Below are 16945 nucleotides of genomic sequence, written 5' to 3' on the forward strand. Positions count from 1 at the left end.
TCAAAATCCCAAAGGCTGAAAGCAATTCACCCACACCCAAAATCATTCTTGTGGAGGCATTCCACTCCACACTGATGGCCCCGACAATTTTGGGCCTTCCTTTTAAACTTGCTGCCTGCACCCTTTCATGAACACCTCCATTTTGAGATGCCCACTAGGTTCTCCCTCTACCTAAGCAGCGCTCACCTCTCCCAGTGGGGCTGCTGGGATGTCCTCCCTTCGGGCCTTCCAATTGCCCAGCCTCGCACCACCCCGCCCCACCACCCACCATTGTCCTTGTAGCCCTGCCATCCTGAATTGGATGGTGAATGCGGAGGCGATCTGTTAATTGGCCACCTTCTGTAAGATCGTACAGGCGGCCGAACCGCTGACATGGGCAGGGCCATGACTCAAAATGGTCCCGGCACCAATGAATTTTATAAGCCTAGAAGATTCTAGCCAGTGGGTTGTGTGTTCAAGTCCCACTCCAAAGACTTGAGCACAAAATCTGGGCCAATGCTCCTAGTGCACAACTGGAGTGAGTGCTGAACTGTCAGATGTTCACTGATAGCTATCAAAACAAAGCCCTGTGTGCCCTCTCAGGTAGATATAGGAGATTCCACGGCACTATTTCAAAGAGGAACATAGGAGTTCTGGTCAATATTTATCCATTGACCAACATTACGAAAGCAGTTTATTTGTTGCTTGCTGTTGCAAATTGACTGATACCCTACAATAGTGACTGCACTTCATTGACTGGAAGGTGTTTTTGCTGAGGTTAGGAAATGCACTAGACAAATTCAAGCCTTTCATTTTATATCAGAATCCTCAAACATTCAATTTGAATTAGGCTAAGACATACTCTGCCATCAGGTGTTTTGGGACCTTGGTAAGGAGGGACTTCACCCATCTGTATAGGCCACAAGTCAAAAAATTCCTGCAAATGAAATAAGAATTGGTCAGTTCTCTTATTGTAAAGTACAGTGTTAAAATTCATAGTTTATCTGAGGAAAGAGAACAACACACAATTAGGAGAGCCATTACAAGGCAGGAACACCCTGTGAACTTTAAATGAAACCATGAAGATAATAATCTGACATTGTGTTTTACAGGACATTTCAGGAAGATAAGATACCCTCTGAATATTGTAGCTGGATCTCGAAGAGACAACTATCTGCTCAAATACATCTAACGTCAGATCTTGAGGTGAGCGGGGCTGCGAAATGTGACAGGGATCAGTTGACCAGTGGCACCCCCCGCCCGCCCCAGCTCATCATTAGACTTCCAGAGGTAACGCCACCCATAGAATATATCCACTCTGATATGGCGGCCATATTCAGAGTAGGTGGTAATGATGGACTGTGACCATTTCCAGTCCTGATGACCGTAACAACGCTGGCTGCCAGGGTGCCAGCAAGTTAATGGAGTCCTAATGTTGTGAGGGTGAGCAGGAGTGCATTTAAAACTTAAATCCCCTAAATAAGTGCAATTAACTGAGAAGTACCCCATTTAAAATTGTTACCGAGCATCCGACTCCCTTTCGGGTTCCCTCCACTGTGCTATTTCAGGCACCCCAAGACCACCAGCAGCCATTTTCATCCATTTTTCAGATGAGGCATTAACCTGAGGCCCCATCTGCCGTCTCAGATGGACGTAAACATCCCAGGGCACTACTGGCAGAAGTTCTCCCCAGCGCTGGCAAATATTTATCCTTTGACCAACGTTATGAAACCAGACTGTTTGGTCACATTTCAATTCTGTTTGTGAGATATTGCCACACAGAAATGCACTGCTGCGTCTCCCTATTATTACTGCAAATCAACACTTCAGAAGCAATGAATTGGTTGTAAAGTATTCTTGGACGTCTTGAGCTCAGGAAAGGCAGTATATAAATGCAGGCTGTTGTTGTTCTGCTTCATGATACACTCAACCCAAGATGGGCTTCTACGCATATGTGAGGATTATCAGGAGACAGCCAAAATTATTATTATTATTGTTGTGTTGGCTCCAAAAGGACAGCCTGGGTCAATGCTGTGACTAATGGGAATACCGGAGTGGAAGTCACGGGATGAGGTAAATCCTGTCGATATAGAAAATCTGCCTCTATGTTGTCTGTTGTGAAAAGGCTCTAATAATAGACTGCAAGATAGTACCTGGTGGCACTAGTGATCATAATAAAAATGCATTGGTAATGCTGCACAGGTTTCCAAACTCAGTTTTCAAACTCACCCATCTCTCACCTAGATGAGACTACTCCTACCCATTCCTAACCAATCTCCCACATTTTGTCCTGTGCAAAATTGAAGTCATACAAAACCCCACTGCCCATGATTTTATTCAAATTAAGTTCCATTAACCCAACATGCCTGTGCTCAATGAATTACATTGGCTTTCAGTTAAACAGCAGCCCGATTTTGAAACTCTTAACCTTATTTTCAAATCCCTCCATGGCCCCATCCCTCCCTATCTCTGTAACATCTTCTAGTCACACAACCCTCCGAGATATTCTGCAGTCCTCTAATTCAGGCCTCTTGAGCATCCCGATTTTAATTGTTCCACCGTTGGTGGTCAGGCCTTCAGCTGCCAGGGCCCTAAGCTTTGGAATTCCCACCCTGTACCTCTCCACCTCTCTACCTCTCCCTCTCCTCCTTTAAGAACTACTTCTTTGGTCAATATTTTGGCCATTGGCCCTAGTATCCCCTTCTGTGTCTCGCTGCCAAATTTCACCTTATAATGTTCCTGTGAAAGGCCTTGGGACGTTTTACCGTATTAAAGGCGCTATATAAAGAAAAGTTGTTGTTGTTGCACAATGACTTATTAAATATTAACTAGTATTTTCTGAAACTAATTAACGATTCATAGACAAGGTGGTGTGACAAGTTTGGAAACCAGATGGTGTGAACTCCACATTAATGCAAATATAGTTCTGCATTATTATAGCTGCAAGATATATTTTATGTTGCCATCGCAAAGGCAGTTAGACTGCATTAGCAAGAATGTTTTTTTTTCAGCAACTTTGCCTAATATGGCCGATACAAACATTTAGTTATTTTTTAGGATAAGACTTTTCATCTTATTTTTATTGCCGTTCAGCGTGAGAAGAATAGATTTTATTTTAAAGTGAAGGGTTTCTCGGGAAATGTGTGGTACTGAGTCACACCTATTAACAAGACTATGGGGGGGAATTTTCTCCCCATCGGGCGGGCTGGGCGTGAGCGGGTGTGCGCACAGCCGCTCGCTGCCCAAAATCGGCTGCAGTTAAGGCCCGCCCAGCGTGACGCGCACCTGGAAGTGCTCAGCGCTACCCTGTGTGGGCTGGGGGAGGTGGGAGAGTCAGGGCCTGCGCTCTTTCGCGCATGCATGCGAAAGAGCACAGAAATCTCCCTGAGGCACGGAGCTGCCTCAGGGAGATGAAGGGAAGTCATAAAAATGTGATAATTAAAAAAATAAAATTATTCAGACATGCCCCCTCATGCAACATTGTCACATGAGCTGGGACATGTTTATCAATTTACATGAAACGTTTTATTAAATTAATAAACCCTTCATGAAACCTCATCCCGCCCGTGGATGAGGTTCCATGAAAAATGCGAAGGCTGCCTGGGCTCTTCACCTGCCCCCCCACCGCCGACCTTAAGGTTGGACGGGCAGCCCTGACAAGTGCCTCAATTAATTGATTAATGGCCTTATTAGGTGCGCAGCCACCGAACTGAAGATCGGAATGACGCGCGGTAACATCGGGACGCACACTCGCCGTCACCGGGCGTCATTTTACGTGTCGGTGTGCGGGGCCCGCCCGCCCCCGCCCGCCCCCACATGCCAACCAGAAGATTCAGGCCTATGGGTTCCATCAGTAGTTTTATTTGAAATAGCTGGTCACAGGCAGGGTAGGTATGCTGCAACTAGCCTTGGCATCACTGGGTTACTTATAGAAAAACTCAACCAAGATTCCCACTCCTAATTGCTATCCACTGGAAATGGGCCAAGATAAGCATCAACTGAGGTCACAGTTTAACTTAATCCAAATGCTTCGTAGGTGAATAATCCACCCACATTCTCCAAATAAATTACAAGTAAAGTATAGCATTTATAGTAAGATGAAACACTGAAGGCCTATTGAGGCCTATTGAACTGAAGCATGACAAAGAGAGAAGAAAATTAGAAAAGGATGCTTAGTGCTTGTTAAGTTGTGGTAACTTTGTTCAGAAGCGTTGGAAAAATGTCTCTTAATGGAGGAGCGGGAACTTTGTTCTCATTAGAATATAATTTCATTGAGCTTTTTCAAAGCACTCAATCCTTTGGTTAAAACATGAGACCTGACCATGACAGCAAGAAGTTATTGTCTGACATACATTCACTGCACTGCCAATTATATCAAACGCATCATTAATGTGAGTTACTATTTGCATCTGACTGGTGAGCTGCTTGATAGAACTCAAATAGAAATCACTTAACTGGAAAAGAGAGAGAATGAGAGGTTTTCAGCTATTCACCATTTATGCTAATAATTTGGATGAAGAGAGAGGTATGTATCCAAGTTTGCAGATAACACCATATTAAGAACAACAGAAAGTTGCGCAGATGGGATCAGGAATCTATAGCGGGACATACAGATAGATTAAGCGACTGATCAAAACTGTGGAGGATGGCGTTCCTTGTGGAGGATGGCGTTCCTTGTGGGGAAACGTGAGATCATCCAAGAAAGTTGAATGAGAATGTTTTCTGAATGGCAAAAGTCTAAGAACTATGCAGAAGCAAAGGGGTTTACATTTCCATACACAAAAAAAAATCACTAAAAGCTTGTGAACAGGCACAAAACATAGGGCAGGATTTTTAGGCCAGCGTGTGGGCGCGATCAGCGGGCCCAGGAGTGACTAGGGAGCGGACCGCCACCCGCGATTGGCCCCCTACCGCGATTTCACACTGGCTGTTGATTGGCCGTTAATTGAAATGCTCAGTGCTGCCGGGGTTGGGGAGTGGGAGGAGGGCAGGCGCTGAAGTCAGCACAGGCGTGGGGGAGACGCGGAATGAAAGCTCCCTGAAGGCAGAGAGCCGCCTCAGGGAGCTGAAGAATTTAAAAGCAATAAATAAAGGTTCTGAAATCAGGAAAAAAAAATGTCCACACATCAGAATCAGTCACCTGAACATATGCATGATGAAAATTCTGTCCATACGTTTTTAAAAAAAATTTAATAACAGAAACCCCATCCCGTCCTTGGACGAGGTTTCATCAAAAATGCAAAGTCCGCCTGTCAGATTCGCCCGTCTGCCAAGTGTAAATTGGGGACAATTGGAACTTTAATTAGCTTAATTGCCCTCTTAATTGCCCGTGCAAAAGTCGGAAGCGCGCCCACCAACCGAAATGTCGTGAGAGTGTGGGATGACGCCGGGACACTCGCACGATGTCACCGCGCGCTATTTTACGCTCGAGCGGGTTAGGCACGCGCCCGCACCCTGACCTAAAAATTCTACCCATAATCAACTTGGCAAAGAGATGTTGACGTTTATCCGGGGAGTTGGAATGTAAAGGGGAGGAAATGATGCTTCAGTTATCAGAGCCTTGATCTGTTCCCATAGTGCTCAATTTTAGGTGCCCTGCCTCAGGAAGGGTATATTGACCTTGGAGGGGGTACAGCACAGAGACATCAGAATGATACCAAGGCTTAAATGGTTAAATTAAAATGAAAAGTCCTATAAACTTGGCTGCATTCCCTTGGGTTTGGAGGGTTGGATGGGGGGGTGGTGGTGGGTGTAGTTGTGGTGTTTAAAATAATAAAAGGATTTGATGGGATGTAGTAAAATCAGGATATTTTTTGCAAACAAAGGGCAGTGCAAATGTGTAATTCTCTTCCTCGGTAGATCATGGATGTTAGGACAATTAAACTTTTCAAGACTGACATCAACAGATTGTTTTTACATTAGGGTATGAAGGGACATGGGTCTAAGGTGGGTAAATGAGATGAGGGTTTACGTTCCAAATGAGCTTCCTCTCACCGCTCTTCATTTAACCCCGTCAAGATATTCTGCTATTGCTTTCTCCCTTTTATTCTTATCTAGATTCCCCTTTGAATGCATCCATTTTCATCAATTACTCCCTGCGATGAGGAGTTCCACATTTTAACCGATAAAAATGGCCTCCTTAATTCCCTATTGACTTTATTAGTTACTACTTTACATTTATGATCCCTAGTTCTGGTCTCAACTGCAAGTGGAGATATCTTCTCTCTGGGTGGAATTTTACAGCCCCGGCCATGGTGGGGAAATGCAGCGAGCCGTTCAAAAGTCTATTGACTTTGGCAGGAGCGGAAAATCCCGTCGGCGGGAAGGGGCCATAACAGTCCGCCCCATGTCTACCTTATCAAACCCTTTCATAATCTCAAACACCTCTATCAGGCTGCCCCTTAGTCTTCTATTTTATAGGGTATCGCAAAGTGGAACCAAACAAGCGGAGCTTCAGCTGTTCCTAGTCTGTGTGAAAATTAAAACCTCCCATTAGGAACACACTATTTTTGCTACACGTTTCCCTGATCCTCATAATTATACGTTCCCCCCAATGCACCATTACTGTCAGATCTATAAAGATAGCTCCTAGTAGGACTCAGCATCTGTGGAGAGAGAAAAACAAAGTTAACGTCTTGAGTCCGTATGATCCTTCTTCAGAGCGTACGGGTTATTCAGACTCGAAACGTTAACTTTGTTTTTCTCTCTGCACAGATGCTGTCAGACCTGCTGAGTTTTTCCAGCATTTTCTGTTTTTTTTTCAGATTTCCAGCACCTGCTGTATTCTGCCTTTTACTCCTAGTGGAGTCTTATATCCTTTACTGTTCCTTATGCTTCCACGATCTGATTATCCCCTTAGTGAAAGTCCGGGATGGACTTTGCGTTTGGGTTGGGGCCCCAAGGTTGGGGTCAAATGTGTGCCCTGACCCGGCACTGTGTCAGGAATAGCAACCCGACAGCGATTTTGCCCGATTGGCCGATTAATGGCCAGATGACCGGTTCACCGTTCTTGGGGAGTCTCAAAGCTGAAAGGCCACCTGGAAGGCTTCCAGCACTGAAGGAGCTGCAGCCTGTCGCTGCAGGTAAGGGACAGAGAGGCACCATCTTGAGGCGCCCTCTCAGCACGTTTCAAACTAAAAAAAAAGGGCCACAGCTGCTGGACCACTCTTGTGGAGGGTTGACCCTCTAGAGGACCGACTGCAGTAGCAGCTATAGCCAGATAGGCCCTGGGGAGCAGGTGCACACTTAAAGTCAGCCCGGAGCACTGGCCCCCAGTCTTCTGCAAGGAGGCCGCTTCCAGACAGCTGCTGTGCTCCCACAGGCCGACTGTAAAATTCCAGTCAGCCTCTGATCAATGGCTTTAATAAGCCTTTTAGTTACCTCGATTGGCTACCTGCTACCCTTCCACCCTTCCCCCAACCCCCCCACCAACCTGGCCTCCAGGAAAATGGCTGGGGGGGGCAGGTTTTTGTTGGCAAAATGGCATACCGGTGAGAAATTATGTGCCCATCTGCCTCAGTTCCCTCCCCCATATCGGAGCTATAATCCTGCCCCCTTTCTTTCGACTCTCTAACTGTGCTTTTGTTATTCCTCCTTTCCCAGTTTCCATGTCCTATTCATAGATACTAAAGATCCTTGAATATTTATCTCCTAGTAAAGTCCAGCTTATATCCAGGTCTTGTAGTGACTACTAAATCATACTCCTTAACTTGAAGTAGTGCTTCTAATTTTTTTCAGTTCTTATGTTACATGCATTTACATACAGAACTTCTACTTGGGTGACTGTCCCCACCATGCCCATATGTCTATTGGTGGTTTTCTTACTCTTCAAGAGTTTTAGTCCTTGTAATAGACTGTCTGAGCATCAACTTTAAACAGGAGCCTGTGCCTCACATTATCCAACTGTTAAAAAAAGTGACATGAAACAAAGAAAAAAATGCTCAAATATAAATGAGGCATTCAGATAATCAACAAAACCAACAAATTAAGTTCAGACGATTGACTACCAAACTCTTCTGTTTAAATAGCGGTCCTCCTGCACCACCAGTGGTTCATAAACTGAGCGAGCATATCATTAGAATGTAAAGGTAACTGCAACCAAATGCAATGGGAACAAACAGAAACCTTTTGGCTATTGAAAAAAATGCTGTGGCTGGGTTTCATTTGTTAATTCCTGAATATTGGAAGCCAATATTCAGAATACATCATAGAACTATTTTTCATAATAGCCACCATCAGTCACAGCGGTTCACAATATCAAGGTACTTAAATCAGCATAATAAACAAAATATGATCCAAACCTTCTCCTTCGTCATGTCCAGGAGTGCTACTGAGTATCTCTCACAGTTCAGGTAGGCTCTGACTGTGTAAAAAGCCTTGTGAAACTGTCGCTCAATATCTGTCAGTTCTTCAAATACTTTGTTTGCTGACCATAAAAGAACCTATAGGAATGGGAGAAATAAAATTATAATGGAATAAAGCAACTCAAAAGTATACATGAGCATCACTTGAACCAGGTTTCAAGAGGGGCACAAACATATAACATCTCCTGGTATCCTCTTCCCAGCCACAGCTATGTGCCATGATGGAACAGCAATGATAAATTTACAACAAACGCCATTTAAAAAACTAAATTGGCGTATTCAGAGTTATGGTGCAGCCCCGGACATATTTGCTTCCCCAATAAAGCAGTTAATTTCATGCTTTGAGTAGTTTGGCTCAAAAACAGCATAGATCATTTGACATCATTTGACAGTATAGAACGGGACACAGACCTTGGTTTAGATACTGTCAGAAAACAGAATGGAATTGAATTGATAGACCTTCTCCAAAGAACAAAGGGACACTGACACAATGAGGCAGCAAAAGTGTGCACTATGCCTGAGAATTATGAGGGTAACTTCACCCATTGATGCTTTTAATCTTTTAATAACCCTTTCATTACACGCTGCAAGAGTGTCTAGGTTGTGTGGCAATGCTTCCAACATTAGAAGCTCATAAAGAGCTGCTTGCAAACTGAAATGAACATTTACTTTTTTGGTGAAGACAGCACCGGAAACAAATCAACTTTTTGAGGCTTAAGTTATTCAAGAGTGAGCAAGTCACATAGCAGGTCAGGGTCAGGGTCTCCCGGAGAAATAACAAAGTATGTAGCGCTCTGTGGCCTTCACTTGTGACTGTCTCAAGCTCATGTGCATGACTGTCATGTGCTCCAGTCACATAAGCCAAAGTGGGACTGACTGCCCTTGACATCAACGCAGCACCTAGCCAGCAACGCCCACATCCCGTAAATGAATTTTAAAAGCCACTGACCAAGTGTAGCATCAAGGAAGCCTAGCCAAATTGAAATCAGTAGAAATTAAGAAAAACTCCCCACTCTTGGAAACAAATTTAGCATAAAGGAGATGCTTATATTTTTGGAGGCCAATCACCTCAGCCCTCACCACTGCAAGAATGCCTCAGGATGGGCTCCAATGCCCAATCATCTCCAGCTGCTTCATCATAATCATAAGACAAGAAATGGGGAAATTCAAAACGTGCTCAGTACCATTTGCAATCCTCAAATATTGAAGGCGTCCATGTCTGCATGCAGCAAGAGGACAAAATTCAGGCTTAGGCTGATAAGTGCCAAGTTACATTTGTGAAACACAAGTGCCAGGGAATGACCATCTCTGACAAGAGAGAATCCAACCATCTCCCCTTGACATTAAACAGCATTACCATCGCTGAATCCCCCATCATCAACTTCCTGGGGGCTACCATTGACCAGAAATTGAACTGGACTAGCCATATAAATACTGTGGCAATAAGGACAGGTCAGAGGCTGGGAATTCTGTGATAAGTAACTCACCTCCTGACTCCCCAGTGCCTGTCGACCATACACAAGTCAAGATTGTGAAGGAATACTCTCCACTTGCCTTCTTAAGTACACTTCCAACTACACTCAAGAAACTTGACATCATCCAAGACAAAGCAGTCCCCTTGACTGGTAACCCATTGACCACCTTAAACATTCACTCCCTCCACCACTGGTGCGCACAGTAACAGCAGTGTGTACCATCCTCAAGATGTACTGCAGCAAATCACCAAGGCTCCTTTGACAGCATCTTCCAAACCCGCAACCTCTACAACCTAGAAGGATGAGGGCAGCACATACTTGGAAACACCACCACCTGCAAGTTCCTGTCTAAGTGACACAGCATCCTGGCTTGAAACTACATCGCTATTCCTTCATTGTCACTGTCCTGGAACTCTCTCTCCAATAGCACTATGGGTGGACCAGCACCACATGGACTGCAGCGGTTCAAGAAAGCGGCTCACTACTACTTTTTTAAGGACAATTAGGGATGGGCAATAAATGCTGGCCTTGCCAGAAACATCCACATTCCATGAATTAATACAAAAAAAGAGCGAGCAGGCCCTTTTTAAACTAGAAATAGGGTCTTAGTGATCTGTGCGCACATTCACCAAACAGGCTCTTGGTTCTATTACATAGCTGCCATGTATTATAGGGCAGTGAAAGCATCTGGCATGGAACAAGCTGGTAATGAGCCCAGGGCACCAAGGAGTGCAGTATCAACCCAACTGTGCAGGGGAAAGACAAGATTTTTAAAAAATTATTTAACGTGTTGCTGATTCTCTTTTGTTGAAGGCGGCCATTACCTGGTACTGTGTGGCATAAATGTCATTTGCCACTTATCAGCCCAAGCCTCACTAATGAAGATTGCTGAAGATAGTTGAGTCTAAAAAACTACCCTGAGAATTGTTGGAGAATTGTTGTACTCTCTACAACCCATGTTTAGCGTGTGTATCCTTGCAGAGTGTGCATGATTAATGACTTTGCTCTTATTTGCCACTAACAACATTTTTTGCAATCTATCCTAACTTCTTGATAGAGACAACAAAATGTGTGTGATTATAGGGGCTTGATAAAAGATCAGTGTCAGATACGCAATTTTGTCAGTTAAGTAGACCATGTGAATCGCAAGTCATAAAGTCACCTATGAGTTACACAGGTCTTCTTCACTGGAACTAGAATTCAACAGCTTCATGCACAGTATTCTATTTCCACAATATATGTGCAGAGATCTACTGATAAAAATGTAAAAGATCAACACGGTATAAGTGACATTTTAGCCATTCATTGTATGTGGAGTGAGTAGGATCACAGGGCCTCTGGAGTGTCCGGCACATCATAGAGTAATGTGCGATTGCTGACAATTGTACTGCTGGAGCATACATCCAAGTATCTGGCTGTGTGTCGATGTGTCTCTACAGTATTCAGAAGATTATTAGTGGAAATAGCCTAAAAACATGAAAGGAGTACTTTTGGAGGCGGGGTGGGGAGGTGGTGTGGTGGCAGTGATGTATGATTGGTGAGAATAATATGGTTCAGTATCTAATATAGTCAAGTCCAACCTGACCAATTACTGCCCCATTAGTCTACTCTCGATCATTATTAAAGTGATAGAAGGTGTCGTCAACAGTGCTATCAAGCAGTACTTACCCAGCAATAACCTGCTCACTGATGCTCAGTTTGGGTTCTGCCAGGTCCACTTAGCTCCTGACCTCATTACTGCCTTGGTCCAAACATGGACAAAAAAGCTGAACACAAGAGGTGAGGTGAGAGTGACTGCCCTTGGCATCAAGGCAGCATTTGACTGAATGTGGCATCAACCCAGCAAAACTAAATTCAATGGGAATCACAGGGAAAGATTTCCTCTGGTTGGAGTCATACCTAGCATAAAGGAAGATAGCTGTGGTTGTTGGAGATCAATCATCTCAGTTCCAGGACATCACTGCAGGAGTTCCTCAGGGTAGTGTCCTAGGCCCAACCATCTTCACCTGCATCACCAATGGACCTTATTCCCTTCATCATAAGGTTACAAGTGGGGATGTTTGCTGATAATTGCACAATGTTCAGCATCATTCGCAACTCCTCAGATACTAAAACAGTCCATGTCCATATGCAACAAGACCTGGACAACTTTCAGGCTTGGGCTGATAAGTGGCAAGTAACATTCATGCCACACAAGTGCCAGTAAATGACCATCTCCAACAAGAGAGAATCTAACCATTCCCCCTTGACATTAAACAGCATTACTATTGCTGAATCTCCCACTATCAACATCCTGGAGGTTACCATTGACCAGAAACTGAACTGGACCAGCCATATATATATTGTGGCTACAAGAGCAAGCCAGAGGCTGGGAATTCTGTGGAGAGTAGCTCACCTCCTGACTCCCCAAAGTCTGCCCACCATCTACGAAGCACAAGTCGGAATGTGATGAAATACTCTCCACTTGCCTGGACAAATGCTGATCCAACAACACTCAAGAAGCTTGACATTATCCACCTTTAACATTCACTCCCTCCACCTAGTGGCAGCAGTGTGCACCACCTACAAGATGTGCTGCAGCACCTCACCAAGGCCCCTTCAACAATGCCTTCCAACCAATGACTTTTACTACCCAGAAAGACAAGGATAGCAGATAGATGGAAATACCACCACCTGGAAGTTCCCCTCCAAGCCACTCACCATCCTGACCTGGAAATATATCGCCGTTCCTTCACTGTTGTTGGGTCAAAATCCTGGACCTCCCTTCCTTACAGCAATGTAGATGTAACTACACCACATGGACTGAAGTGGTTCAATAAGGTGGCTTACTGCCACCTTCTCAAAGGCAATTAGAGATGGGCAATAAATGCTGGCCTTGCCAGTGATGCCGACATCCTGTGAAAGAAAAAAAAACCTTGCCTGTTTTCTGGGCTTAAAAGTACAATGATGCCAAATAGGCCAGTCACCTAAAACTGGTGTCTTGCTTATGTTAATGAGTGGTCTAGTGCCTTTTTAAGAAACCTCTCTGGGGAAATTGGTTTCTGAAGAACAGAAGGAGTGTGGGCTGCATTCAGGATTCAGCGGCCTAAGCAGCAGTTGCACCAATAAGTATTTAAAATCATAGATGCATATATTTTATAAATCATTGCTCTGAGCCAATGGGAGCCCTTATGGCATAGTATTCCAATCCTTCCCCACCTGTGTTGCCACTATAAACTCACCACCCTTCTGAATCATATCTTTGGGTCATAGTCAGTGAGGCGAGCCAACCATAATTAATGTTGTTCAAATGGATGAGTTGCCTGTGGAGGCATGACAGGTTTTGGTAGTTCATTCAGTTAATGTCAATGAGGCCTGGGCTCAAGTTTGGTCCTACTTTGGGCCTCCCAATTCAGGCGTGAGTTGTGGTTGTTGTCACATGAGAAACTGGGCGTGATGAACTTTGACCCCATCATGTCTGACTAAGAAGATGGAATTCTTTGACAAGTCACCGAGGTGGAAGATGAAGGAGGATAAATGGATGTCAAACACATGGATATTCAGAAGGCATTTGAGCAGATTACATGAGAATGTTTAAAATGATGAAGAGGTTAGGTACCATAAATAAAGAGAAACTGTTCCCAATGGTGGAACTGTCGAGAACTAGATTTAAGCTGTTTGGCAAAAGAACCAGAGACAAATCTTTTTTTAAACCCTATGAGTAGTTAGGATTTGGGATGTTCTGCCTGATAGGGAAATGGATTCAATAGTAGCTTTAAAAAGGGAATTGAATGAATACTTGAACATGAAAAATATTGCAGGGATTTAAGGAGAGAGCCTGGAAGTGGGAGTAAATGGATTGCTCTTCAGAGAGGCCATCTCAACACAGAGGGCCGAATGGCCTCATTCTTTGCTGCACTATTCTCTGATTCTATGAAAAGATTGTTAGTTGTGAATTGGAGGTAATCTTGTTATTTGGATAGGGAACTGGATGGAATGCATGAAGCAAAGACTTAGAGTAAATGGACATGCCTGGAGTGGAGGGAATGACAGATTCTTCTTTCCCAAAAAATTACAAAAGGAGGTATCTTAAGCAGATGGATAGAACGATGGCGGCTGCAGTTTAACGAAGAAACAAGAAAGAACTTCCATTTGTGTAGCGCCTTTCATAACATCAGAATGTCCCAAAGTGCTTCACAGCCAAAGAAGTACTTCTGAAGTATAATCACTGTCATAATGCAGGGAAACACAGCGGCCAAGTTGCACAAGGCAAGTTCCCACAAACCATGAGATGAATGGACAGTTATTCCATTTTAGCGGTGTCGCTTAAGAGGTAACTTTGGCCAGGAGAGCAGGAGAACTCCTCTGCTTTTCTTCAAATAACACCCTGCGATCATTTCCAACCACTTGAGGGAGAGACTGCAACTCGGCTTAAAGTCACATCCAAAGCACAGTGCCTCTGACAGTGCAGCACTCTCTCAGGCTTGCAATGAAATAACAGCCTAGATCCTGTTCTCAGGCATCAGGAGTGGAACTTAAAAAGTTTTGACTCAGAGGCAAGTGTTATCATTGATAAAACAAAGTATGGAGTAACATAGTATGGACATAGGAGTGATAAAGATGAGTACAATGCAATGAGAATTGTGGGTGTTGCCAATTGGGGACATTGATGAACCAAGAAATTTAGGGGTCCATATGCCGAAGTTATGCAGTGGCACTTGCAGCCACATATTTTTTCTCTTTTCTTCACCGCATGCACTTTTTGTGGATTATTTTCCACATCATTGACATTCCAGGATATAAAATGAAGGAGTTTCCACAGTAATGTTCATCATGGTAAAAACAAACACGAAGGTTAATTTACAGCGGTTGGATTGTGATTTCTTCCCCCACATTTGTAAGAAACCTGGAGTCCACAATGTATAGTTCCTGACCACAAACAATCTGGAAACACCCCAATACGGTCACTTGGTAAAGCAGATAATCCTAAAATACTCAATTACCATAAATCACGGCATAAAAGTCGATCCGGTGTATAAGGCAACCCCATTTATCCGGCCCTGAAAATCACATTTCTGCATATGCTCGATGTATAAGTTGACACTGTTTTCATCCACAACATGTTATACTCACTATATGCTATATTAGTACTTAGCCTCAATTTTGCACCCCATAATTGGATGCCCTACTTACCAGTACTAACTGGTGGCAAGGGACCAAACAGGAAATACAGGCTGTGTTACAAAGACGCTCAGGAGTGTAAGATACACCCACACTTCTCACAGATGCAAATGACACTTCCAATGGTGACCGCCCACACCCACGGCAGAAGTTCACTTTTATAGTTGGCACATAAGTCAACCCCTGTTTTTGGAGGGATTTTTAAAGGCTTCGAAGGTCGATTTTATATGCCAACATCCACAGTATCCAAAAGGAATTTTTACCTGGCCTCTTCTTGTTTCACAGCCATGAAGGTAGGTCAGTTGGTAGACTTTGAGGTTCAAAGTGGCAAAGTTGAGATATTTCAAGAAAAGCTGAAAAGAAAGTTGACCATCCATAAATGAATTGCTACAAATACATTTGTGTTATGTATCAATCTGCTTCAACATGTATGTGAAAGACTTACATCTTCATCTTCTTCAGTAAAATAAGTTCCATCTTTCTTATTGGTTGCCATGATCACAGCGACAACGTCTTTACCGTTCATTATGGGGGTAGCGAGTACACTCTTCGTTTTGTATTCAGTCAGTTCATCCACAAATGAGCAGTAAGTAGTGGACTAATTTCCAAGATGGAAACAAACAGATGTTAACATTTTGTGTAAGAGAGTGAATCTGGGCAAAGTAAACAGTAAAACGATACAATGAGAATGATTTGTTTTATATTTTTCTAAATGAAGTGACCTCTAACCTCAAGCTTTCCTGTCTAGACTTGGTGAGAGCTTTTATTTTAGGCTCTGAGATTGCTGCCAACTCCACATCATAAAATTGATCATTAAGCTTTCACTAATCCAATTTTGTCACTTAGCATATTTGGTGTGTTTACTTTGTCAAGAATAATTCCACACTTTTAAGGTATCTTCACCCTATCTCTTTTCTTCGGCCATTGTCCCCATCCTATGCACAATCCTATGGATAATATTCTTTGAAGCTTCTGCCAGTGTCTCTGAAAGTACCTATTTAAGGGTGAAACAGTACAGTCCTCCAATTTTACTTATCACTCTCTGCTTCTGCTTAAAGACCTGGTATTTAATCAGTATCCCACCACATATGACAGAGTGGAAATCAGTGAAGATTATATCACATTCAGACACGCCCAACAGTTCAGTCTTAAGCCTCAGCACCAAATAGCATTGAGACCTAAGATTTACCCACCACTAAATAAGCACCATGAGGAATATTGCAGATCCCGTCTACTGTCAACATTTACATCTAACACTGAACATATGCAGGGGTCACCAGGACACTGCATTTATTCTAATTAGAACGAAACCCCAAAATGCAGTTCAAACCTGAAAAATATTCCAGTCGCTTATTGCTCACATTTGAACACTACCATCATTGCATTTTGCTTGTCTTCCAAAAATCGCTCGATGTATCAGATCAGTTCTGGTCTTCATATTATAAAAAGGACAGACACACTGAAGAAGGTGCAAATAGAGTGGTTCAGAACTGAGAACGTTTTTCCCAGAAAAGATTGACCATGCATGGGCTCTGCTCTAGAAAATAGGAGGCTGAGGGAAGACCTAATATGGAGACCTAATCTTACCTAATATAAGACCTTTACAAATAAGGTGTTGGATTGGGTAGACGATGTTTCCAATTGTGTTGGAGATCAAAACGAGAGGCCACAAATATAAGATAGTCGCCAATAAATCCAACAGGAATTCAGGAAAACATTCTTTCCCAGAGCATGGTTCACAGAATCACAGAATTGTTACAGTGCAGGAGGAGGCCATTTGGCCCATCATGTCTGCACTGGCAATATGGATCTCACCACCACAGGTAGTTGAGATGAATAATATAGATACTTCTAAAGGAAAAATACTTTTAAAGGAAAGCACATGAAGGAGAAAGGAATAGAATGAAGTTAGATGAAGAGGGGTGGAAGGAAGCTCGTGGGGCGCATCAACATAAGTATGAATCAGTT

At 43.4% G+C, this 16945-nt stretch overlaps 1 protein-coding gene across 1 annotated transcript in view; it reads right to left on the reverse strand.

Annotated features, from left to right (window-relative positions):
• The window catches only part of LOC144674473 (rod cGMP-specific 3',5'-cyclic phosphodiesterase subunit beta-like), a 62877-nt gene that overhangs the window by 37517 nt on the left and 8415 nt on the right, over positions 1-16945 (reverse strand). The window contains exons 2-5 of the mRNA XM_078535825.1: positions 15423-15575; positions 15241-15330; positions 8280-8420; positions 842-916 (exon numbers count right to left, since the gene is read on the reverse strand). Coding sequence (XP_078391951.1) covers positions 842-916; positions 8280-8420; positions 15241-15330; positions 15423-15575 — 459 coding nt within the window. The remainder of the gene's footprint in view (positions 1-841; positions 917-8279; positions 8421-15240; positions 15331-15422; positions 15576-16945) is intronic.

The sequence above is a fragment of the Cetorhinus maximus genome, chromosome 1 (genome assembly GCF_964194155.1).
Source record: "Cetorhinus maximus chromosome 1, sCetMax3.hap1.1, whole genome shotgun sequence".
Lineage (NCBI taxonomy): Eukaryota > Metazoa > Chordata > Chondrichthyes > Lamniformes > Cetorhinidae > Cetorhinus > Cetorhinus maximus.